We start from the raw sequence: 22972 nt of genomic DNA, 5'->3' as shown, positions 1-22972 counted from the left end.
GAGCACCTCTATAGCTATAGCGGCAAACGAGATCTGAGGAGTTACCGCCTAGCATTGTGGGATATAGGGGAGCCTCGAGCCGGTGGAACTAGCTCTCTAGCTTTTAGAGTGGCCGAGTCGGAGCCGAGGTTCGGCTCCGAACCCATCCAGCAAGAATGAAGGCGAGATAGACAACTTAACATTCTAAGTTTATAGTTATATACTTTGATCTTTCACTTCGCAAAATGTATGTTAATTTACATGCTCTTATTCAGTGCTTTTCAATAATATTTTAAAACTGTGCATATTAGCACCTAGTTTCTGGATTTCAATGAAGAGCACTTTCAGTGCTGGTTGACACTGGCACACACAGTTCTCATAAATAAATACAGAACGTTATCAAAAAACCTTCCATGCAACTAAGCCAGGGCAATCCAGGTCTCTGTCAACTTTTACCCCTTTCTTTACGCTGCCTCAGTCTGCATCAATAATTAGTAGCCTTTGTTTTTTCATACAGCAGCCCAGTCAGACAGCTCTGAAGTAGCATTCTGCTGTTTCCAAAATGCAGAAAGGCCTGTGACAACACTAGGCTGTTTTGAAAATCGGCCCTGCTGGGTAAGCCAATTTTTTAAAGAGTGCATGTAATACCACATATGGATAGCTGCATACTGACTGTTCTAATTCCCCAAGACATGAAAGAAGAGTTTTTCTTTTGTCTTCAGTAATAAACTAGCTAATTAAAAAATACAAATAAAATATTCAAGCTATGATTTTACTGGAGGATCTGTAGCCCAGGAGCCAGTTCCACAAGACACCCCAGTCATGTCCTGCATCTGATTTAAGACAGTTCGCAGGCAGTAGTTAATGTCTAATAATCCAGTGTTTTGACCTCCAGTGGACAATAAATACAGATCTTCTTAACATATCTGTTCAAGCCTTGACAGTCCCTATATAATGGAGAATATCCAAAGATAAACCCTTTTTTAGATGATCTGTTGTCAAGTCCATCATTCCATGATTTCCCATACTGATTCCATTCAGGTCCACAACATTATTCGATAGAGTCCTGTATGGTAAGTTAAATCCTTAGGAAATGTCACATGACATGTTTGATATGGGGAAGAAGAGAACTTTACTATGGTTGGGGCTGTTCCTTTTTTATATAGTCCAAGTGCCTCCTTTTAGGTGATGATACTTCACTATGCTTTCAGGTGTAATATTCCTTCAGGTTCGCCATCAATGAAAACAAAATGCATTATTATAAATGCTAAAAACATGCATTGCTGTATCCCATGAGAAGTCATCTAGCCAAGGAAACATTGAAAATACACCCCCTAACAGCTGACCCAGCTGCTTGGAATTTGGGAACTTATGTAGACACTGATCTAATTTTTGACCAACCTGTGTCCACTGTTGTGAGAAAGTCCTTCTATATTGCAAAGCTTATAAGCAATGGGACTGTGTTTAGATCTAGGGATGTCATTGCCCCCTTTACATCACTAATTCAAATTGTATTATAAATACTCAGTCTAAGGATCCAAACCTCTTCTGCAACATCAACGGAATATCTTGGAGGGACAGGTATATCATGCAGAGGATACCTCTGTTCTAAGACAGACTCCCCATCCATATAAAACAAATTTCATCCCTGTGCATATGCAACACAAATTGGATCTATGGATAGGAAACAGAAAATTTACCCCAGGACTGTCCCCTGTACTACTAAAGGGCAGAATCAGCTCCTAAATTCTTTATCACATGCATGGGTCCACTTAAGTTATCTATGGTAAGATCCCAGTTCTTCTCTTTAGGGGGAATATAGAATTATTGACCATGGGATAGGTTAGTTCAAGCACAAAAAGGGAAACTGAACAGGCTTAAAATGGCCTGCAAGGGAAGCTAGCCTAGTACTTACCTATAATGAAAAACAGGACAATGTCATTATTGTCTGCAAAACAGTAAGACAGTGAATCCACAAATTATTTTAAACAGCCCTCCCCTTAATGCTCAGAGTTTTCAGTGATTGCAGTTTGCTTTTTATTCAGGAAGACACAGTAGCCATCAATCCAGTACTGCTTCAGGTGGAAGGCTTACAGAAAAGGGGAAGGCAGACTAGAGAAGAAACATGTCCTCCATCCAGAATACTCAACCATTTTGCATCCTCCTTATTAAGATTGCTACAGTCAATTGGGTTGGGGGGTGGGGGGTTAAATAAACATGTGAAAATGAATATGTGAAATACAGCAATATGCAAGTAATGTATAACAACCACCTGTAACTGCAGCTATTATTTTATTTATTTATTTTATTTGACATTTGTTGACCGGGCTAGTCCAACTGGATATATGTCCATTTTCAGTAGAGGCCTGGGGAGAAAAGCTATTTAAATTACATGTCAATAAATAAACTACAATTACAAATAAACTACCCTCTGATATCACTTCTTTAACCTCTTTCCAACTTTTCAAATATCAACTAAAAATTTATCTCAATAAACACTGGCTTTGCTCCTGCACTAATCCAGACTAATGCTAACTTTTCTCTACCATTACACTTGTTAACTTAAAAAAAAAGATATTTTATTTTTTATATTATCTGTTTAACTTGCTATGATGTCATGTAAACTTTTATGCCAATTTACTTTTTATCTTTTTATATTATCTGTTTCACTTGCTATGTTTCTCATGTAACCATTTATGCCTTTTTGTGAAAGTGTACAACTAATGGAGCTTTTCTCCCCGGGCATCTACTGTAAACGGACATATATCCAGTTGGACTAGCCCGGTCAACAAATGTAAAATAAAATAAAATAAATGTCTCTTGTCATACAGTACTGTATTTGCTCAGCCTCTCTGTATAGCATCACTAGATAGCATTCACTTTTCTGTCCCTCTCAGGCTACGGCCGAAATGATACTTATGTTATCAGTCTACTGTTTAACTTAACAAATAAATACACATGATTAAATAAAGCACATCAAATCTTATCTAGTGAAAATAAATGAATGAAAGAATGAATGAATGTGATACTGGTAGAACCTTTTTCAGTGGTCCTTTCTTTAGTGGGAGCCTCATTAGTTTGCCTGCTCTATGAAGAATTTCTTTTGTAGCTGAGACTAAAAAAACTTGCTATCATCACTAGTCTTTCATATACTTTTAAAGCAATAACCTTTGATAACAGTTGATTGGGGATCTCTTCACATCCCATTCTGTTTAATTTCCTTCTTTCAAGATGTTTTATTTTTATTTTCCCCAGAGATTTCAATTGTCCATATGGAAAATTCAGATTTCTGAAACAGAGTACCGTGTTTCTCCCTCCCTACCTTGGACTGCAACTTACCAGACAATTTAACATCAAGTGGTAGGCCTCAACAACTTAAAGTTGCCTATATCCAACTACTTGCCATGGACACTTTACAAAGTGCACAGTTCTGTAAAGTGCTTTCAGGTCTGAAGCAAGAGTAATATAAATCATGAAAATTCTTCCTATGGAAAAAAAAACAAGAAAATTATTTAAGTATCATGAAGGGTTCCCACCAGAATTTTTAGGACAAAATTATGATGAAAAGAAATTTCCAAAACTGCTCTTTCGTCAAGATGCTGTGACATCAGCTGTAGCATATTTACAAGCAGGGGGTGAGGAGACATAATGGCCCTCTGCAAAAAAAAAAAAAAAAGGAACTGTTAAAATTGATCTTTTTTAAAATTTTGGCTATCGATGCAGTGATACACACAGGATGGTGCAGCGGTAGTGTTGTTGCCTCACAGCAAGAGGCTGTCCAGTTCAATTCTTGGCTGGGGTGCATTCTGTGCAGAGTCTACATGTCTTCCCTGTGTTCATGTGGGTTTCTCCTCTGGGTACTCTGGTTTCCTCCCAAGTTACAAAGACATGCGTCTGGAGAGTTTTTCCACGGGCCTCTGCTGAAAATTGGCTTTATTCCAATTCGGACTTTCCTGGTAAACAAATGTTAAAAAAAATAAATAAAAATTACAACTTTAACAATTTCGCAGGGAACCAATAAGTGTGTGCTGAGAAAAGTTCTAAAGTATAAATATTTCATACTAGGAAATCAGTACACCCCAGCTTGAGTGAAAGTTGAGCAAGCCTGATGGCTTGGATTTTGTATTCAAGCCTATCTTTTTGCTTGATTTTAAGTACAGCACAAATGTGTGGTCCAAGATTGCAGCACACTTTGGAGAAACAGTGAGACAGGCTTTGTATTTGCTGTCAATGATCACTCCTTCTCCAAGCTGCAACTACCTCTGATGGATAATAGTAAGGTAACTGGAGCGACAGGAACTTGTCCCCTTGGAAAATAACTATTTTCTCTGTTTACATACTAGTTTGTGTAAATGCATTATGAAAATGTATGTTTTGGGTTATTTATGAGCTGATGTGACCTAGCTAAAATGTTCTGAGGTTTGGTGAACTGAGCAAATGTAGTTAATCTGTCAAGCAGATTATTTCAAGCAAAAACTGTTTTCTCTTAAGAGAGGTAAGAGATGTACCTTTGGTCATTTATCAATATAGTAAGAATAACCGAAAATAAGAGCCTAAATCAGCTTAAAATGTGAAATCTAAGATGGATGTTAGAAACATAATCCACAAGTCTACAGAGGCTCATGGTGGGACAGCAAGTATTGCTGGAAATGTACTGATGTCACAGACTGAGAAAGATAAGGTATACTCAACTATTACTTATGATTGCCTCACTGCACCTTGAAGTAATGGCATATCTTCCAGTTACTGAGATGAAACTCAAGTTAAATAAGTAGAAACTACCAAAATATATGTCATCTGAAATTCAGTAATCCACAGTTCTCCAAAAATGCATTAGCAATTACATTCAGAATTGACACGGATTAGAAAAGATAAGAACAGAAGAATACATGCAATATGTAACACAAAAGTAGTCATTGCTAAATGAGGAGAAAAGAGAATAAGAAGCGACATGAATTCTGACTTAACTTTTCTCACCTGTTTACTCTAATAATGTTCTGCAGTGCTGACATCATGACAGTTCCAGTTTCAATATCATCAGTTATAATCAACTGCAAAAAGTGATCTGACCGTAGCACTGTACAAAGTAAAGACAAGAAAATGGACTTATTAGTGACTGAAGTGTCAGCTGAAGGAAGAAAGACATGCCAACTTGCCAAGTATAGGGAAACAGTACAACAGAAAAAAAACTCAAACTAATGTAGACACTGATACTGCCTAGGAAAACACAGTATTGTCTTACCATTAACAAAAGATCTTTAAAATAGACAGACCTTATGTAGCAGAATAAACAAAACTTATACACTTACATTGATGACAGATTTGGATGAGCAAGATAATCCTCGTTTACAACAGGACAAATGCTAGCAAGCATTAGGACAGCTGGCACCTGAAACTTTCCTAGGTTAATAGGTCCCTCTACTCATGACGTACTACAAGAAACCTTCAGCTCCAGATGTTAATAATGCTAAGCAAAGTGTAGAAAAAGAAAATACAAGCATCTGTACCACATCAGCAAACAGGTGAGGAGAGGGAAAGAGGTTAGGTATGTTAACAAAGACAGACCTGCTCAGCTATATTTATAATTGTGGTATGTACAAAACTTCTGTAAGATCCATGCAACTGTGACTGATTTAAACAATGCATTATTTTGTACAGAAAAATCAGTCTCTCTCTTTTGTTTAGCTTATTAACTTACTGACTGCACCTCCCATGGATGCATTGCTGAAACTAGAATTTCTGTTCTGCTGACTGTTATGTTTACTGAATTTAAGTAACAATGCACTACTGTGCCTTATTGCTTTGGTACTGTTGTTCACTACTGGAAATATTTACAATAATACTGCAGTGTTGTTTGTTAACTGATACTAGGTTTATAAAAAATAAATTAACTTATCTCAGTTACCAACCGCACTTTTTGATCAATGGCATTGCATGTCTGCTTATTACCATTAAATTTATTGTTCATGGTTACTTTTCTGATATATTTTTATTACTTGCCTGACTGCTACATTGATACTGCACTTGAAATTACTCATTTAGATTCCATCCATCCATAACCCCCTTTTTCCCATTTTTACACAATTATCTACAGCTATTACAGTTACTGCACCACTGGGTTATACCTCTGGCTGCTTTTTACTAGCTAGTTAGAGACCAGATTAGTCTACTGGGTAAAGCTGTTTGCTAGGTAGAGACCACATTAGACTATTCAGTAAGGCTATTTGGCTAAATTTGCTACTGTTATCAACTATAACTATTCAACTATTTAAATTTATTGGCCATCCTACTGTATTCCATAGTACCAGAATACAAAAGTGACCACCCCTTTCAATCCAACTTGCTGCTTTTAAAAATAGTAACTCTCCACTAAACCTTAACTTTTTAAACAGGTAAAACTTAAGTTACCTACTTTCACATCTAACTTCTCTAGTGCACACTGTAGTGTGCATTTTTTTTAAATCTTACCTTTAAGCATCCCTGTGACTAGCACTTGCTCTAATACCTGCTGGAAAGCACTAGGAAGCCTTAAACTGATACAAGCACTCAACTCTCCTTGTTAATAAGGACAAATTAATCGTAGGCACTAAACAGCCTATAATTGCAAAGTACCTTGCTAAGGTAAGGGAAAACAGCTCCTGTACTTTACCAAAAAAAAAAAAAAAAAAACACCAAACCAGGCATGTCCAAGGGTCAGCTTCCGGTGATTTCTCCTGTTCACCTGGTGAATCTGGGCATACTGGGGCAATGCAGCAATTGCCTCATGTACACAGACAACCCTCTCCTCCTACCACCCAACACTACAACCTGTGTGAGAGATGCACTTATATAGCCAAAATGGCAGCAAAGTTCTCTCCACCCAAGACTGTGCTAGACAGTCAAGAGGAGAAGGTTAACATCCACGCTACACCTCAAGCAACACATAGCCCTTCTAAACCCACACCACCAACACCCACATATAGCAACACTAAATCCACATATGCAGAAGCCCTTAACTGCAACCTGCCCAAGCAACAAGGACCTCTGAAGCTGAAACGCAAACAAACACCAATCACAACCAAAGTGTCACATAGCTCACACCACCAGTGTGCCACCCAGTAACAGCCTCTAAGGCAAGACAACGTACCTAACACTTTAGTTACAGGTGACTCTATAGTCCGGCACACTGATGTCCCACCCACCAGGTTGAACAAGGAGAAAATTACAGTCAGCTGCCTGTCGGGTGCCAGGATCCGCCACATAAAACATGCACTCAAGTCATTCCACAACAAGTACAAATATGACTCTGTCATTGCCCATGTAAGAGTGAATGACTTGAGACGTACCTCCCTGGACTACATGAAAAGAGACATGGACGAGCTGTCGGATCATGTGGCCCAGGCAGGTATGACCCTAGCCCTGAGTAGCATCCTGCCTTTGCCCAGAATGATACCAGAATATCAGGACAAAATGATTGACTGCCTGGGATGACATGATCGAAAGACCACGATGCTTTGCCAGAGATGGACTGCACCTGTCGCCCCTGGGATTCAGGTTATTGGCTAAGGCTCTTGCCAACCCTATAGTGCCTTTTTTAGGCAAAGTTCAAAGGACAAAACCACCACTGTAACAGGTACAAGCATACAAAATCTGAAGGTAATGCTACTCAGTGCTAGAAGTCTAAAACTCAAAATGCACTCTCGAGGCACTCCTAAAAATAGAGAACATCGATATCTGTGCAGTAACTGAGACCTGGTTCAAGGCTCCAGAGAGCACCCCTGCAATACCAGGCTACAACTCTTACCACACTTTTCGGCCACCAAACCAGGACCGTAACACTAAAGATGGAGGAGTGTCAATATTCACCAAGGATATTCACACCACAAGGCTAGATGCCCAACACAATGCATCTGAAATTCTCCAGGTGCAACTAACACTAGGTAAGACTGCAATCCAAATTGTAGCTTGCTACAGATCTCCCAACATGCCCCAAGATTCTCACTACACCTTTCTAAACATACTGGAAAATATTAAGATAGAACCAAACACCCTAATACTGTGTGATTTTAACTACCCTGCCATTAACTGTGAAAACTACTCGTGTACCAACACCTTTGCCCAACGGTTCATGGAATTCATAAATTCCAACGCCCTGGATCAACTAATCCACAGTCCCACCAGGGGCTCCAATATCCTAGACCTGGTCATTACCAACATGGGAAATCGATGCTCCACACCTATGGTCACCCCCTCGTTAGTCAGGTCTGACCATAAGCTAATAACCCTTAACATCCACATCCCACCCCCCACCCCCACTTCTCCAAAGCCAACTTCATGCTACTCAAGTCAGAAGTGACAAATTTCATGACACCCATGCAGATGGGAACTGAAAGTTTAACTGCTGAATCCTACACTAAGGCACTGTACGAGCACATCCACTCATGCATGAATCGCGCCATCCCAAATAGAACCAAGATGCTCTCATCCAAAAAAAGGAAGCCAATCGGGTGGTCCCCTGCCATAAACAAACTTTACAACAAAAGGAAGAAACTGTTGCAGAAGAGAGGAAAGTCCCAGGATGCAAAAAACTCCCTTACCAGCCTCAGTAAGAAACTGAGCTCCCTCATAAAATCCTCCAAAGCTAGTTACGAAAATAAAACTGCCAAAGATTCCAAAGACAACCACAAGGCATTCTATGTCAAGAATCTAAATGCCAATGCTCAGATCTGCTCTGAGCTAAAACAGAATGGCATTAAATATACTGATCCCAAGGATATTGCCAAGATCCTGGCAGATCGATTTAGTGCCAACTTCACCCCTCTCACCCCCTAAATGGCCCATCTCAATACCGGAAGATTGCCAAATTCCGGTAATAACGGCCACACAGGTAAAAAACGCACTCTCCAAAGCTAAGAATACAGCATCCATGGGACCAGATGACATCCCGGGCTGTGTACTACATGAACTACAATATGAACTGGCACCTCATCTAAGTGTCATGTTTAGTCATAGCTTCACCTCAGGTTTTGTGCCCACTGAGTGGAGCAGAGCTACAGTTATCCCACTCCACAAGGGGGGATTCACCTTGGATCCTGGAAACTACCGTCCCATCAGTCTGATGAGCCTTATCTGCAAGGCCATGGAGCATATTATCATGGAACTTATAAACAAAGACATTGGCAACCTTCAAACACTGGACCCCAACCAGTTTGGGTTTGTGAAGGGACGATCTTGTCTCCTGAACCTGATTGACTTCATTGAATCAGTCTCCAGAGCCATGGACAAGGGTAAGGTGGTTCACACAGCCTATCTAGAACTTGCCAAGGCCTTTGACACCATCCCCCACTCTGGAATCATAGATAAACTTACTAAGCTAGCATTAATCCCTACGTCACCCAATGGGTTGCTAACTGGCTTACTGATAGAACCCACACTGTAAAAGTAGCCGACTCCAAATCCAGCTCCAGACAAGTGACAAGTGAAGTACCTCAGGGTTCAGTCCTGGGACCGCTCTTGTTTGGCATCTACTTCTCTGAAGTACAGGGCCAACACTAACGGACTCTGGCTGACAAAGTTTGCAGATGTCTGCAAACTGGGAGCCATTATTGAATCCCCAAATGATGTGGATACTCTACAAAAGGGCCTTACAGAAACAGATGCTTGGTGCCAGAGCCACGGGCTCAAGCTCAATGCCAAGAAATGTATAGTTATCCCCTTTGGGAAAAAACATGTACCCGTGAATTACCATATAGGTGGCAGTACACTAAACACCGAAAGTGTGATAAGAGACTTAGGGACACAGGTGGACAGTGGTCTCACCTTCGATAACCACATCGCCACAACAGTCAGGAAATCCTTCTATGTGGCACACCTCATCACTAAGGGCTTTTCATCCAGAAAAAAGGAGGTCATTGTCCCACTGTACTCATCCTTCATTAGACCCATTATAGAATACAATGCCCCGTTTGGTATGTACCTCTCAAGACATCTGCAACAACTGGAAAGGCCGCAGAAATACCTCACTAAAAGAATCACAGGCCTAAAGCAGATGCCCTACGCTGGCCGCCTTAAAAAACTCCAGCTATACTCTGTCGCATATCATCTACTCAGAGGCGATCTCTGCTTAACATACAAGGCCATGTCAAATCAAGAGCTGTTGGACATGCTACACTTAAAGAAATCCCAATCCCTCAGAGCCACACGCTCCAGGGATCTAAATCTTGTCATCACAATAAACAAAACATGCTGGAGAGATAGGATCCTGACCCAGACACTCCCCAGACTCTGGAATAGATTGCCCATACATGTTAAGCATAGTACCTCTTTGGCCCTCTTCAAAAGGAACCTTGATGATTGGATGGGAGAAAGGAAATTCACCCTGGGGATCACGTCAGTCGCCCTGCTAGACAGGGGTCCAGGGAAGTAAATAGTGTGGGAAGAAATAGCCAGGGAATTGTTATGGCTAGGCTTGTATAGGCCCTAGGGCTGATAGCCTAGTACCAACCTATGAACATCCTTACTCATCCAACATATTTTGTTGCTTTTACATTTTTGTTTTTGCACTTGTGACTTCCACTGTAACACTATTAGTAGTAATAGTACTACACTGCTCACAATTCATAATTTTATCTTTTAGCACCATTCCAGTTTTATCACCTTTTTTTAGCCCAGTCAGTCAGAGATATATGTGAATTGCAGTGTGCTTTGGAAGGTACACAGATGGATTAGCAACACATGAGGCACACACTGTGTTAAATCTAAAATATCGAAGACAGGAAGGAAAGGGGACCATTAAGAGAAAAAGGGACCATCTTTACCTTGTCTTTGTGGCTCTTCATTATATATATTTTGAAAGATTTACCAGCATTCCCTAGTTAATGGGGAAGTGGGGCTCTTTCAATGCCGAGTAATGGCTTTTTTTGCAGCTAGTAACATAACATTGTGAAAGTTTGTCCCTCAAGAGTTGGGAGTAAACCCATAAATCACCATAATTATTTTGTCAGCTTCTTCGTGACATACCATCTTTTCTTAGTCCCAAAAGTTGACCCAAAATGAAAAGTTTTGAAGTTGCTTACAACTCCAAATTATGTGGTCCCACAATGAGATGGGATCATAGTTCAGGGTTTGCATCATCAGGAGTCTAATCTAGTAAATTCTAATTTGGAACACACCAACATATTTCTACTCATTGCCATGAGTCTTAACAAAAAAAATGACTAAACTTGAAGCTCTGCTGCACCTTGGACACATTCATATATGTGTAGTTACAGAGACATGGTTTCTGAGCAATGAAAGCTCTTCATCTGTTCCTGGGTATAGTTCCTATCATGTCTTTCTGACCTACTGGCAATTGTGGTAGAGTATCAGTATTTGTCAGTGATATCATCACCTCATGACACATTCCTTGGCACATCACATTTGAACTGTTAAAGTCCAAATCACCATAAACAAGACTAATTACCACTGCATAGATAGTTATAAAACATCCTCTATGTCCCCTTCTAAGCACAAAAGCTATCTAAACAAATTAGCCAAAATCTCCATTAAACCCAGCACCTTTCTACTGGGATACTTCAAATATCCAATGCCTAATGCTTCCTTCACATTAGAAATGCTAACTCTCATTTACAAATAGTTAACCTGCCCACAAGTGGCCCCAGTATCTTTGACCTAGTCCTCACAAATATGGCCACTTCATGTACATCTCCATATGCATCATCATGTCTTGTTAAAATCAGAACAAAAAATAGTGACCTTATCTTTAAAAAGTACAGTTATGAATGTAAACATACTATAACAGTAAATGTTTGAAAAGATTACTGTTGCAGAGCCTTAAGCTACACAGGAAGTCCTGCCAAGGATTATACCCACCAGTCAGCGTCCAAAGCTTTAAGGCACTTTCCATGCACCCTAGCCACTGTTCTACATGACGGAAGTAAGAAAAACACAATGGTTTGGTCACCAAAACTTCAGAATGTTCTTGTCTTTGAAGAAGGAGGCTACAGCCCCCCCCGGCAAAAAGAATACATAGCAATAAAAATCCCACACCCTGGCATAAACACAGGACAAATGGGTAACGGCATGGACCAGTTATGGCAGCAGTCATCTATTCAAACATCTACTGATATGGTAAGTTTTAAGCTACATGCAACAAGTAATATAGCTTAGGAAGCAAAGGAGGGGGCAGATGGTTAGTATCCATGCACCCTCTAGACACAGTTGTAGCAAGCCTGCTCAGCACCTACAGAAAAAAACTGTAATTTGTAGTGCTTGATAAAGATATGCACAGATTGCCAAGTTATTGCGTCTCAAATTTTTCCAGAGTCCACCCTTTTCCAATAAGTCATAAAAGTAGTCAGAAGCCTGGAAGAGTAGGTATTGCTTTTCATGGTGGTTTCCTGTTATGGTAAGTACAGTTGTGTACACTTACCATAAATGTAGATGTTCGAGTGTATTCACTGTTGCAGTCATCACATTTGGGTTATCCCTGCCAGGGTAGCCCTCGGCCAGCCTGAATGCCAGAGACTTAGTATTTCTGCGTCAGTTGCTGTTGCTTGAGGACTGATGTCAGGTCGTCAGTAGTATAAAGTAAGGCAGCCAACACCATTACATCAGGTTTTCTTGCCCTAACCTGTCAAGAGCCCCCAAGTAGGAGCTAGGTTCTGGTGAAAGAACCCCACCAGTGGAAAATAAATACCAATATGTCCCTTGTAAGGAAAGAGAAGAAAGGGGGATGGAGGGAGGGAAACCAGGACTGCAACAGTGAATACACTAGAACATCTACATTTATGGTAAGTGTACACAACTGTACTATGTTCTTCGTGTTTCACTGTTGCAGTCATCACATTTGGGTTGATTCCCAAAGCTGAAGAAATGGGTGAAGGCAGTCAAGGAAACTAGGGGCTGGCTATGATGCCCTGCGAGACTGCAGAGGCAAACCCTGCCCTGGATTTGGAGAAGAAAGGCAGGTGGTTAATGTTTGGTAAAAGTGTGAACCGATGTTCAGGTGGCAGCCTCCAGGATGTCCCTGGTGGGGACTCCTTTGAGGAAATCTTCAGAGGTGGAGGCTGCTCTGGTGGAGTGTGTCCTGACCCCCTTGGGAGGAGGCTTTCCATGCTGTTTGTAGCAGAAATGGATGCAGTGTGCTATTCATTTGGAAATGGTTTGTTTAGAGATGGCTTTGTCTTCTGCCCCTGTAGCAAAGCTAACCAGCAATTGATCAGACTTTCTGAAGGATTTAGTCCCGTGCACATCTAGAGAGTGCAGAAACCTTTCCCTCTTGTTGTGGGATTAGGAAAAAAGGTGAGCAAATGAATGGATTGGTTGAGCGCCACACTGGACACCACCTTGGGCATGAAGGATGGGTTAGTACTGAGAGATACTCTGTCTTCATGGAAGATGATGAAGGGTTCCACAGCCATTAGTGCTTGCAGCTCAGAGACTCTTCTGGCTGAAGTGATGGCCAGAAGGAATGCTGTCTTCCAGGAGAGAGATTTTAGCTCTGCAAAAGAAGCTGGTTTGAAAGGGGGTAGAATGAGCTTTTCCAATACAAAGTTAAGGTCCTAAGCTGGGGTTGGTGCCTTTCTGGGTGGCCTCAAATTGCTAGCCACTCTTAGGAACTGTTTGATCAAAAGGTGTAAAAAAAGGGGCTGCGCAGTGAGAAAATGAGCAGAAATAGCAGAGGCATTAATTTTTATAGAGGAAAGAGAGACCACTGTGTAGTAGGTCAGCTAAGAAATCCAGGATGAGTGGGAGGGAGAGCTGTGGCGTATTGGCTCCCTTAGCCTGGATCCAGGTGCAGAACCTTTTCCATTAATCAGCATAAGACTTTCTGGTGCTAGGGTGTCTGGCCTCATGGATAACATCCAGAACCTGTTTACTGAGGATGGCAGATTGGTTCGAGGTTAGGGAATAAGCCAAGCTGCAAAATTGAGTGCCTGCAATTGTGGATGCATGAAGTCCCCTTCCCTCTGGGTCAGGAGGTTTGGAATCTGAGGAATATGCCATGGAGGCAGCTGGGACAAGCTGCGCAGCAAGGGGTACCAGTGCTGCTGGGGCCAGTCTGGCACTATAAGAATGGTCCTTGTTTTTTCCTCCCTTATTTTGAGCAGTACCCTAGGGATGAGAGGTAATGGAGGAAAGGCATAGACCAATAGATTGGCCCAGGGGAACGACAAGGCATTCACTTTCCAAGCCATGAAGTGATGTTCCCTGGTGCAGAATTTGCTGAGCTGATGGTTGGTGTTGGAGGCAAAGAGGTCGACCTTCGGGGTTCCTCATTTCTGAGTTATTAGGGTGAAGGTACTTCTGTTGAGCTGCCACTCGTGAGGGTCCAGAAGATTTCTGCTTAATTGGTCTGCCAGAGAGTTGAGACAGCCTGGTAGGAAATGTGTTAACAGGTGTAGTTGCAAGACAGAGGCTGTGTGCCAAAAGGTCATGGCTGGCCTGCACAGAGGGTAGGAGTGAGCCCCTCCCTGCTTGTTGACTTACAATATCACAGTGGTGTTGTCTGTTTTGATCAGGAGAGCCCCTGGAGAGAGAAGGGGCTTGAAAGTTATCAAGGCGTGCTGCACAGCCATCATCTATTTTTGACTAATGTGCAGAGGGATTTGCTGCTGCTCCATTGGCCATGTATGCACCTGGCATCCAGGTGTGCACCCCAAGCATAGTCTGATGCATCTGTGGTGAGGGTCTGGGTGGCGGGGGGTGGGGAAAAAGGCAGTCCCTTGTTGTGGAAGCATGCTGTTGCCCGCCAAAGAAAATCTTTTCTGAGGCAAGAAATTATAGGTAGAAGAGTTTCCAAGTCTTGAGAGTGTTGACACCAAAGGCTCTTTAGGTACCACTAAAGTTTCCTCAAATGCAGTCTGGCATATGGAATGAGTAGAATTCAAGATGCCATGAACCCCAAAACTTGCAGGATCTTCCTTGCAGATAGCTGGGGCTTGGGGGCTAGTTGAGAGAAGTAGGCTGTCAGGAAAATTTGTTTTTTGGGTGGGCACCTGTCTGGATTTTTTTTCATTGATTGTGTACCCTAGGGAGGTTAGTAGGGTCTTTACAAAGGCCAGGCACTTGAGCAGCTTTTCCTGGCTGTCTGCCTGAATAAGGCAGTCATCTAAGTATGGGTAAATCTGAATATTTCTTCGTCTTCAAAAGGCAATGGCCAGAGAAAGACATTTTGTGAAAACTCTGGGAGCAGTAGATAAGCAAAAGGAAAGCACAGAGAACTGAAAGTGTTGAGATCCTGCCCTGAAGCGGAGATATTTCCTGCATGATTCCCTGATAGGAATGTGGAGGTAGACCTCTTTTAGATCTAGGGTGCCTAGCCAAGTGTCCTTGGAAAGCATGGGTAGAAACTGCTGGAGGGTGAGCATTTTGAATTTTGGGATCATCATGAAGGTGTTTAGGATGGATAGATTGAGGATGGGAGCCAGGTGCCCTCTTTCCTGGGCACCAGAAAAAGTCTAGAGTAGAAACCTTGGCCTATCTGTTCTGCAGGAACATGCTCTACTGCCCTCATAGAGAGCAGGGAAAGGATTTGCTTTTGAGCCTCTGCCCACTGATTTGGTGGTAGATCTGGGAACCCTTTTGGGGTTGGAATGGTGTGGAAGAAAAATTTGCATCTCTGAGACACCAGGTTCAGAACCCAGGGGTCCTTGGTAATGGTGGCCCATGTGCTTGAGTGAAAGGAAAGTTTTCCTCCTAGGGGTAAGTGAAGGTGGGCAGAGGAAGGGGGTTGAGGAGGTGAGTCATTGTGAGTTCTTACTATAAGGGGGTGGCTTAGAACTCCCTGGTTTTGAATTGGAGGTAGTCCAGTGCTTAGATCTCTGCACTCCCTGTGGCTGCTATCTGGAGGGTCTGTTTCCATGGGGCTAGTTTACTGAGAGCAGGAAAGGACCAGTGTTTGGAGGGACAATGCTTGCTGAACCTAGGGGGCTGGACCTGCAAGAAATCCTTATCTGTATGCATAGATTTTGCTTTTTCTTTCATCTTTTTTAAGACCTCTTCTGCCTTAGTGGCAAATAAGTTATCTTTGTGCAAGGGGGCGTCCAACAATTTAGATTTGACATGGTCTGGCAGGGGCTGTTCCTTAAGCCATGCATGCCTTCTAATGACAGATCAAGTGACTGCTGCCCTGCAAGAAGCTTCTAGGGCATCAAAACCACAGTACAAGGTGTGTTTAGTTACTTGACTTGCAGAATGCATTAACTCTTGTAATTCTTTAGATTCTGCCCAAGCAGGAAAGGATGACATTTTTTGTTTAAGGAGTTCCAAGGTATGTTGCTGAAATTTCAGCATATGGAAGTGACAAATTAATGCCCTGATAGCAAGAGTAGCTGAGGTGTATACTTTTTTACCTCATCTGTCCAATGCTTGGGAATCCCTGTCTGAGGGGGTGGGATTCTTAGCAGAGGTTGCTTTAATCCCTTTAGGCCCTTAAAAAATAACCTCAGGGTCAGCAGTAGGATTTTTAAAAAGATATTTGTGTTAGTCAGGGACTCTATAGTACCTGTCAGGTTTTCTGGGAGCAGGAGAGAGAGCATCAGGATTCAAGCTGGATTCAAGGAAAACATCCTCCACAACATCCAGGACTAGGGGGATGGCCAATGGTCTGTGTTGTGGAAGATCTAGGAATTCCCTGAGTCTCTTTTTAGACTGAAGGTAGTCTTGACTCTCCCATTGAATATGCTCCCTTAAGGTATGCAGGGTTTCCCCAAAGGAAAAATCCTCTGGGGGAGAGGCTGAAGGAATGGAATCCTCTGCATCAGAATCCTCATAAGTGGAGAGGGGTTGCATGTCTTCATATTCAGATGAATCAGATTCATCTGACTCTTGCTCAGACAAAACAACAGGGGACAGATCTCTTTTCCTTTTGGAGGGAGTAGCTTGGCTTCCCCTGATCAGCATGATAAGGTCTTCCACCATTTTTAAGAATTTGAGACTAAGGCAAGGTAGCAGGCGCCTAAGAGTGGATCATTGTTTTCTTGGGTGTGGTTCATACCCTGGGCCTAAGAAACTCTGTAATTTTTGAAAGAACAGTTGTCGCGAAAGAAGACATCGGTTTGTGTCGAGAATTGGTACTGCAAAGGACTTCCTCAGAAGCCGGTGCTTGCTCAGCAGCTCCGGACCCATCCAAGGTAGAGACGACTGCAGGATCCTTAGTCGAAAAAAGAGTTTTGCGGCATACCGGACTCTGAAAGGGTCTCGGTAGCAGCCTGCAAATCCACAGAAGTGGGCATCAGGGGCAGCGAAAGTGCTTCACTGAGTACTGAGAACTGACAACTAGCTTAATGGAAGAGTCATCGGTAGGTTTGGGCCTGTGCAGTCTGTCTCTATCTTTATCTTTACGTTTCTTTGGAAAATCTGCCATATCAGAATTCGAGGACTGTAAGCGAAAATATCTTGCTACAATAAGGGTTCGACGACGGATAGTTCTGGCATTGAACAAAGCACAGAAGTGACAGTGGGGGACATTGTGGTCTGGGCCTAAGCAAGTGACGCAGTAAGAATGGAAGTCTTGGTGTGGTATTTGCTTTCCACAGGCGAGACAATTATTAACTTTTTCTGTCATCGGCTATTGCAAGAAAAAAGGATCCCCAACTGGGTACTTAGCTTTAGAACTTCAATTCGGTAGACAAAAACTCAGGTAGCAGCTGACTGGCACTCATGCGAACTGCTACTGCTTCGAGCTCCACGGCAAGAAAGACTGATGTAATGGCGTCAGTTGCCTTACTTTATACTACTGACGACCTGATGTCAGACCTCAAGCAACAACAACCAATGCAAAATACTAAGTCTCTGGTATTCGGGCCGGCAGAGGGCTGGCAGGGATAACCCAAATGTGAACAATTATGCCAACCTCCAACTCTTAAATGATTAGTGAATGAATTTGTGACAAGTGGATGGATTGATAGATTAGTACTAGACCAGCTCCTCTTCTGGGGCATTTTAAATCTATTAAAAATCAAGTGAGCCAGTGGTGAAGTGGAGAAATATGAAGAAGCAATACCAAGCAAGAAAAAAGTAGTACTCCACACCGTTACTTAAGATACTGACGAAGGATAACATATCTGAAAGCTTTGTCATTTTATTAAAGCTTGTTTGACGGTGTGGAGTACTACTTTTTCCTTGCATTTTAAATCTAGCCAATTTTCTTCAAAAGTGAGACTCAAACCCTGTATCATGTGTCCGTAACGTAAGCACTTTAATTATAATGTCAACCCCTTGTTGGGATCAGAAGATGCATGAGGGGCAAATATCCGGACTGATTATTAAGATAATCCCACTTCTAGGGAGGATGTCGATATCTACTTGAAACTCTATGTCCTTTACTAAGACAAACCTAGCTATAGGGAGGATCATGTCATCTATGTGAAACTCCCTGTCACTGCTTTATGAAAATTGTATTTGCCTTGCTAGAAAACCTATTTTGATCCTTCACTAGCAGAAAGATGTTTTATCATATTTTGCTTGAAGGGTAGAAAAGGAGACCAACAATGTGAAATTATTTCTTTTTAGTTAGTACACCCTTATAAAGGGTTGCATCAAAGGGAGGGTGAAATACCAAACTTTATTCAGGGAAGCATATAACCTCTCAGCTAGGCGATCATCTGGAAATTCAAAAAAATGTAGCCAGGTAACTGTAGTCAATAGTGCTCCATAACAGCTTCTCTAGAAATAGCATTAGCAATAACATAAGCATATCCTAGAGACAGTTTAAATAAGTTTAAATAACTGAGACACAGAAAATACTAATGACTCAAACCACCAGAAAGACACAGAAAATACTAATGACTCAGAATAAACCAGCAGAAAATAGGAAGTTATCTGTATTTTTTTTAGTTTGTTCTAGGGCCTTAATGTTGTAGATTAATTTGCAGTTGTGTGAAGGTTTTGTACTACTGCAATAAGAATGTATTAGCATTATTTATGCATCAGACTGCACTTCTATTTCCATAAGTACAATTACATGCAAAAGAGAGTTCTTTTGCATTTTGAACCCAGTCTGGAGCCTTAGTACCTTCTTTCTCAGCTGTGGCAGCACTGTGACATGCTGTACTCATTTAAAGAAACTGATTAAAATCAATGCAAGAGGTGGCAATAGGTGGATGTATGTATATCTCCCAAATATGCAACTAAGTGTAGAAGATTTAGGATATTTGTCTGGAAGTGTTTACATAGGTATTTTTATACCCCAAGTAGACTCCAAAGAATTTTTCCTCAGGTGGATGGCAAGTGTTGGTGGTGTGATGGGCAAGAAAGAGGTGGCTGGGAACATTTTTTGGGGAGTTTAATGAGCTGGCAGACTTTAGGGATTCCCTGCGGACTGCTCTGTCAGAGATGCTAGGTGAGCAGACTGCACTGACTTGGGAGATGATTTTTTTGAGTTATGATACAGAAACAGAACTGCCTAAACATAGTAAAGCTTTAATGAGTCTAATTACGGTACCTGCCAAAAAAAGCAACTACCAGAAAATGGGAAATCAAAATCTAGACCAACTTTACTAGAAGTAGTAAATACAGTAACAGAGATAAAACTGGAATTGGGATCTTTAAAAAGGGAGGAAGCAAACTACATAGGAAAAAACATGGAAATTGTGGGAACAATATATGCAGAGCAGGAATGAGGTTTAAGAGGCAGGATTTTAATGAGCCATATTAATGAACTGGCAATGACTGGATATATTATAAGTAATGTATAATGTTTGCAACTACAGTTGTTTTAATGGTGTCTTGTGATGTATACTGTTTGTAACTAAAGTGGTGTCATGTTGTTTTTCATTTGTATAAATGTAAGATTGCCTATCTCATAGCTGAAATTTAATAGAACAAGCAAATTTATTAAAAAAAAAGCTTCCCTTAGAACTGAAATCTGTAACTTAGTGTGGTTAAAACAAAACCATTGTGTGGAGACAAGCTTAGAGCAGCTATTTTGAACATTAAACAGCGCTATTATCAAATGTTAGTGCAATCTAACCTGGAGTAGTGCCAAACCCCAAAGAACATCCAAAGAGACCTCTGTATAACCCACTCAACAACTTACAGTAGCCCGCCCAAATAAAGGTCTGGACAATATTGATATTCAATTTCCAAATGTCTCTGTAGCCACCTTTATTCCAGCCATTGGGAAATACTGAGAGGCAGATATGAGATTAAACCTGCTGTATATCCAGCTGTCTTCAGAATATCTTTTCCTGGAGGATTAAAGTCATTTTTAGATGGAGAACATGCTAAGGAGGAAATACAAACATTTTTCCAATAAAAAGTGAGCTGTCAAATAGAAGGGGACTCTGCTTATTATTCTTCTGCTAATAAAGTTCATAGAGACTAATACAACAATTTGGAGAAAAATAGACAGAAATCCAAACAAAAACCAACAAAAACACCAGTTGAAAACCGGATCCAAAATTAGGCACTGCTGGTGAAGACAGATACCACAAATTTATTTAAGCTTGTGTAGTGCACAACATAGTTTTTCATCTGTGTGCAACAGACTTCATCAGAATCTGGGATTACTTGATTTGAAGGGGTATTTCAGAGCTACACTGTTAAGGTGGTTATACATACTGCAAGCAGAAAGCTATAATTCAAAGTGGAACTCAATGATGATGAAACAGGGAATAAACTTAAAAGAGATAAGGAAAGGGAGATTTTGGATGCAAAATCTTAAGGAGAATGGCAACAGTCAGAATATTACATTCATAAGGTAGCAGAAAGAATACTAAGAACAAAGCCAATACGGAAATAAAGAAAGGAGATTTTGCTGATAGGTATGATTGCAATTGGGGTAAAGACAATAGGTAAGAGGTAGCTGGAATTAAATGGAGGGGGCTGGCAAAGGAACCAATGTAATGGGAACAAATAATTAGAGAGGGAAAAGTAATAAAACGGGAAGAGGTCAAGAAGACATTTGGACTGCAGATTAGATCACCTTCTCTATCAGAGATTGACATCAGAGCACAAAGAGAAAGGAAGAGGGGAATCCTAAATGAAAGACTGTCTCTGGTTGAGTTTTTAATTGAAACTACAACAGAAGCTGATGTTAAAAAAGGAATAATTATTAGATATTTAAAATATTTCACAATGACTATGAGAATCAATCAGAGGAGGTCAGAAAATATTGTGAATTGCTTATCTAATATGCCTTCCCAAAGAAACAATAGGAGGGCATATGCATGCCTCCCAAACATGACACACAATCTAGTAGATTTAGAATTTTTGCCTGAAGTTTTTGCATAGGCAATTTTATACCCCAAGCAGTCTCCAAAGCATTTTTCTTCGGGTAGATGGCAAATGTTGAAGGTGTAATGGAGAAGAAAGAGGTACCTGGGACCATACATTCTCGGAGTGTTATGACTTGGCAGACTTTAAACATTCCCTACAGAGATCTCTGTCATGAATACTGGGTGAGCTAATGACTGTAACTAAGGAAATTATATTGTTGAGCTGGGATACATGATCTGAATTTGCCTAGACAAAGTAAAGCCCTGTTAAGTTTAATTCTGGTGGCTGTCAAAAGCAGTTACTAGTAAATGGAAATCAAGGTCTAAACTAACTTACTTGAAGTAAGAAGTAGTGAATATTGCAACAGAGATAAAAGAACAGGCAGTAGGATCTTTAGAGGTAGGAGTAACAATACATGCAGAAAATGTTTTAGAGGAGGAATGAGGTTTAAGAGAACGCAAGAATTGGAACAATTTATATAATGTTGCTTTGATTATATGGTACAGAACAATATATGTGCTGTATAATGTTTGCAAATGTGAACTTGTTAAGTTTATCTGCAGTGGATATAAAATGTTTACAGATCCCTGTTAAAATGCCAGGTTTTTGTGATATAAAAAAAAAATGAGACCATAATAATCATTTCAAAACTTTTCCCACCTTTAATGTGACTACCTGTACAATTCAATTGAAAAACAAACAAATCTGTTAGGGGAAAAAATATAAAAAAATAAAAAACGTACAATAAGCTGGTTGCACAAGTGTGCACACCCTTAAACTAATACTTTGCTGAAGTACCTTTTGATTTAATTACAGCATCCAGTCTTCTTGGGTAGGAATCTATCAGCATGGCACATCTTGACTTGGCAATATTTACCCACTCTTCCTTACAAAAGCACTCCAAATCTGTCAGACTGCAAGGCAATGGTGGCTGGTGACTTCTAATCAAAGGGGGTTGGAGGAGACAGCTGAATGGGTGGGGTGAATTGGAAGGGGTGTGGCCAACCTGAAAGGAGAGGAGCTATGCTCAAAACCACAAAAACTGTAACTTTAATTAAATACGCTGCCCTGGGTGCCAAACTGTCATTATGAGAGTGCAATCAAGACAAAATGAAGTGTAGAAGAAAAAAGCTTACTTAATATCTAGATGGAAACAAAAAGGTTGTGAGGCATGAAAAATAAATTACTTTTAAATACATTACTGGAATGCCAGTCAAAATCAAGTATAAGAAAAACAAGCAGCACTCAACTCAAACCACTTCACCTTGCACTGCAGTTCTAATTAGAATTTATATTCAGCTTTATTAAAGTAGCAAGTAACACGCTGAAAGTAGCAATCTCTGTGATACCCCCACTTGTAAAAATGTTTCTTATCCAAAAAAGACCTGCTGCCTGAACAACTATCTACTTGTTTCATGGGGAAAACATGATGAAAGTAAAAAATGAAAAGCAAACAAGAAACAAACTCAAGATACAATGCTTAAAGTATTACTGCACAGGTTATGGACCACACATGATAGAGTGGCATTCTGTTTAGTTTACAGGTAAAGCCTGCAAAAATGACTGCAAGTCACCAACAAATGTAATGAGCTTCTTAAAATAATGCAATCATGTCCTTTATTACAAATACTGTCATATGCGTTTCAATACCCAAGGCTTATACGTTTATCTAGTTATGTAAGTATTCTCTGCATGGCAAAAACAGAAAGGCTTTCAATGTTGCCAGTTATTTAAAAGTATGCTTATTAAAGCTTACTTGCATCTTACAATCTCAGGCAGGCTTACCTGATGG

General features: G+C 40.8%; 1 protein-coding gene across 1 annotated transcript in view; it reads right to left on the bottom strand.

The window, feature by feature from the left end:
- Window positions 1-22972, bottom strand: part of IQCB1 (IQ motif containing B1) — a 1943919-nt gene that overhangs the window by 1453087 nt on the left and 467860 nt on the right. The window contains exon 6 of the mRNA XM_044075021.1: window positions 4957-5056. Coding sequence (XP_043930956.1) covers window positions 4957-5056 — 100 coding nt within the window. The remainder of the gene's footprint in view (window positions 1-4956; window positions 5057-22972) is intronic.

The sequence above is a fragment of the Protopterus annectens genome, chromosome 6.part0, assembly GCF_019279795.1.
Source record: "Protopterus annectens isolate FY-2018-M chromosome 6.part0, PAN1.0, whole genome shotgun sequence".
NCBI classification, from domain to species: domain Eukaryota; kingdom Metazoa; phylum Chordata; order Ceratodontiformes; family Protopteridae; genus Protopterus; species Protopterus annectens.
The sequence above is the reverse complement of the archived record's forward strand: the minus strand, read 5'-3'. Positions and strand labels throughout refer to the sequence as shown.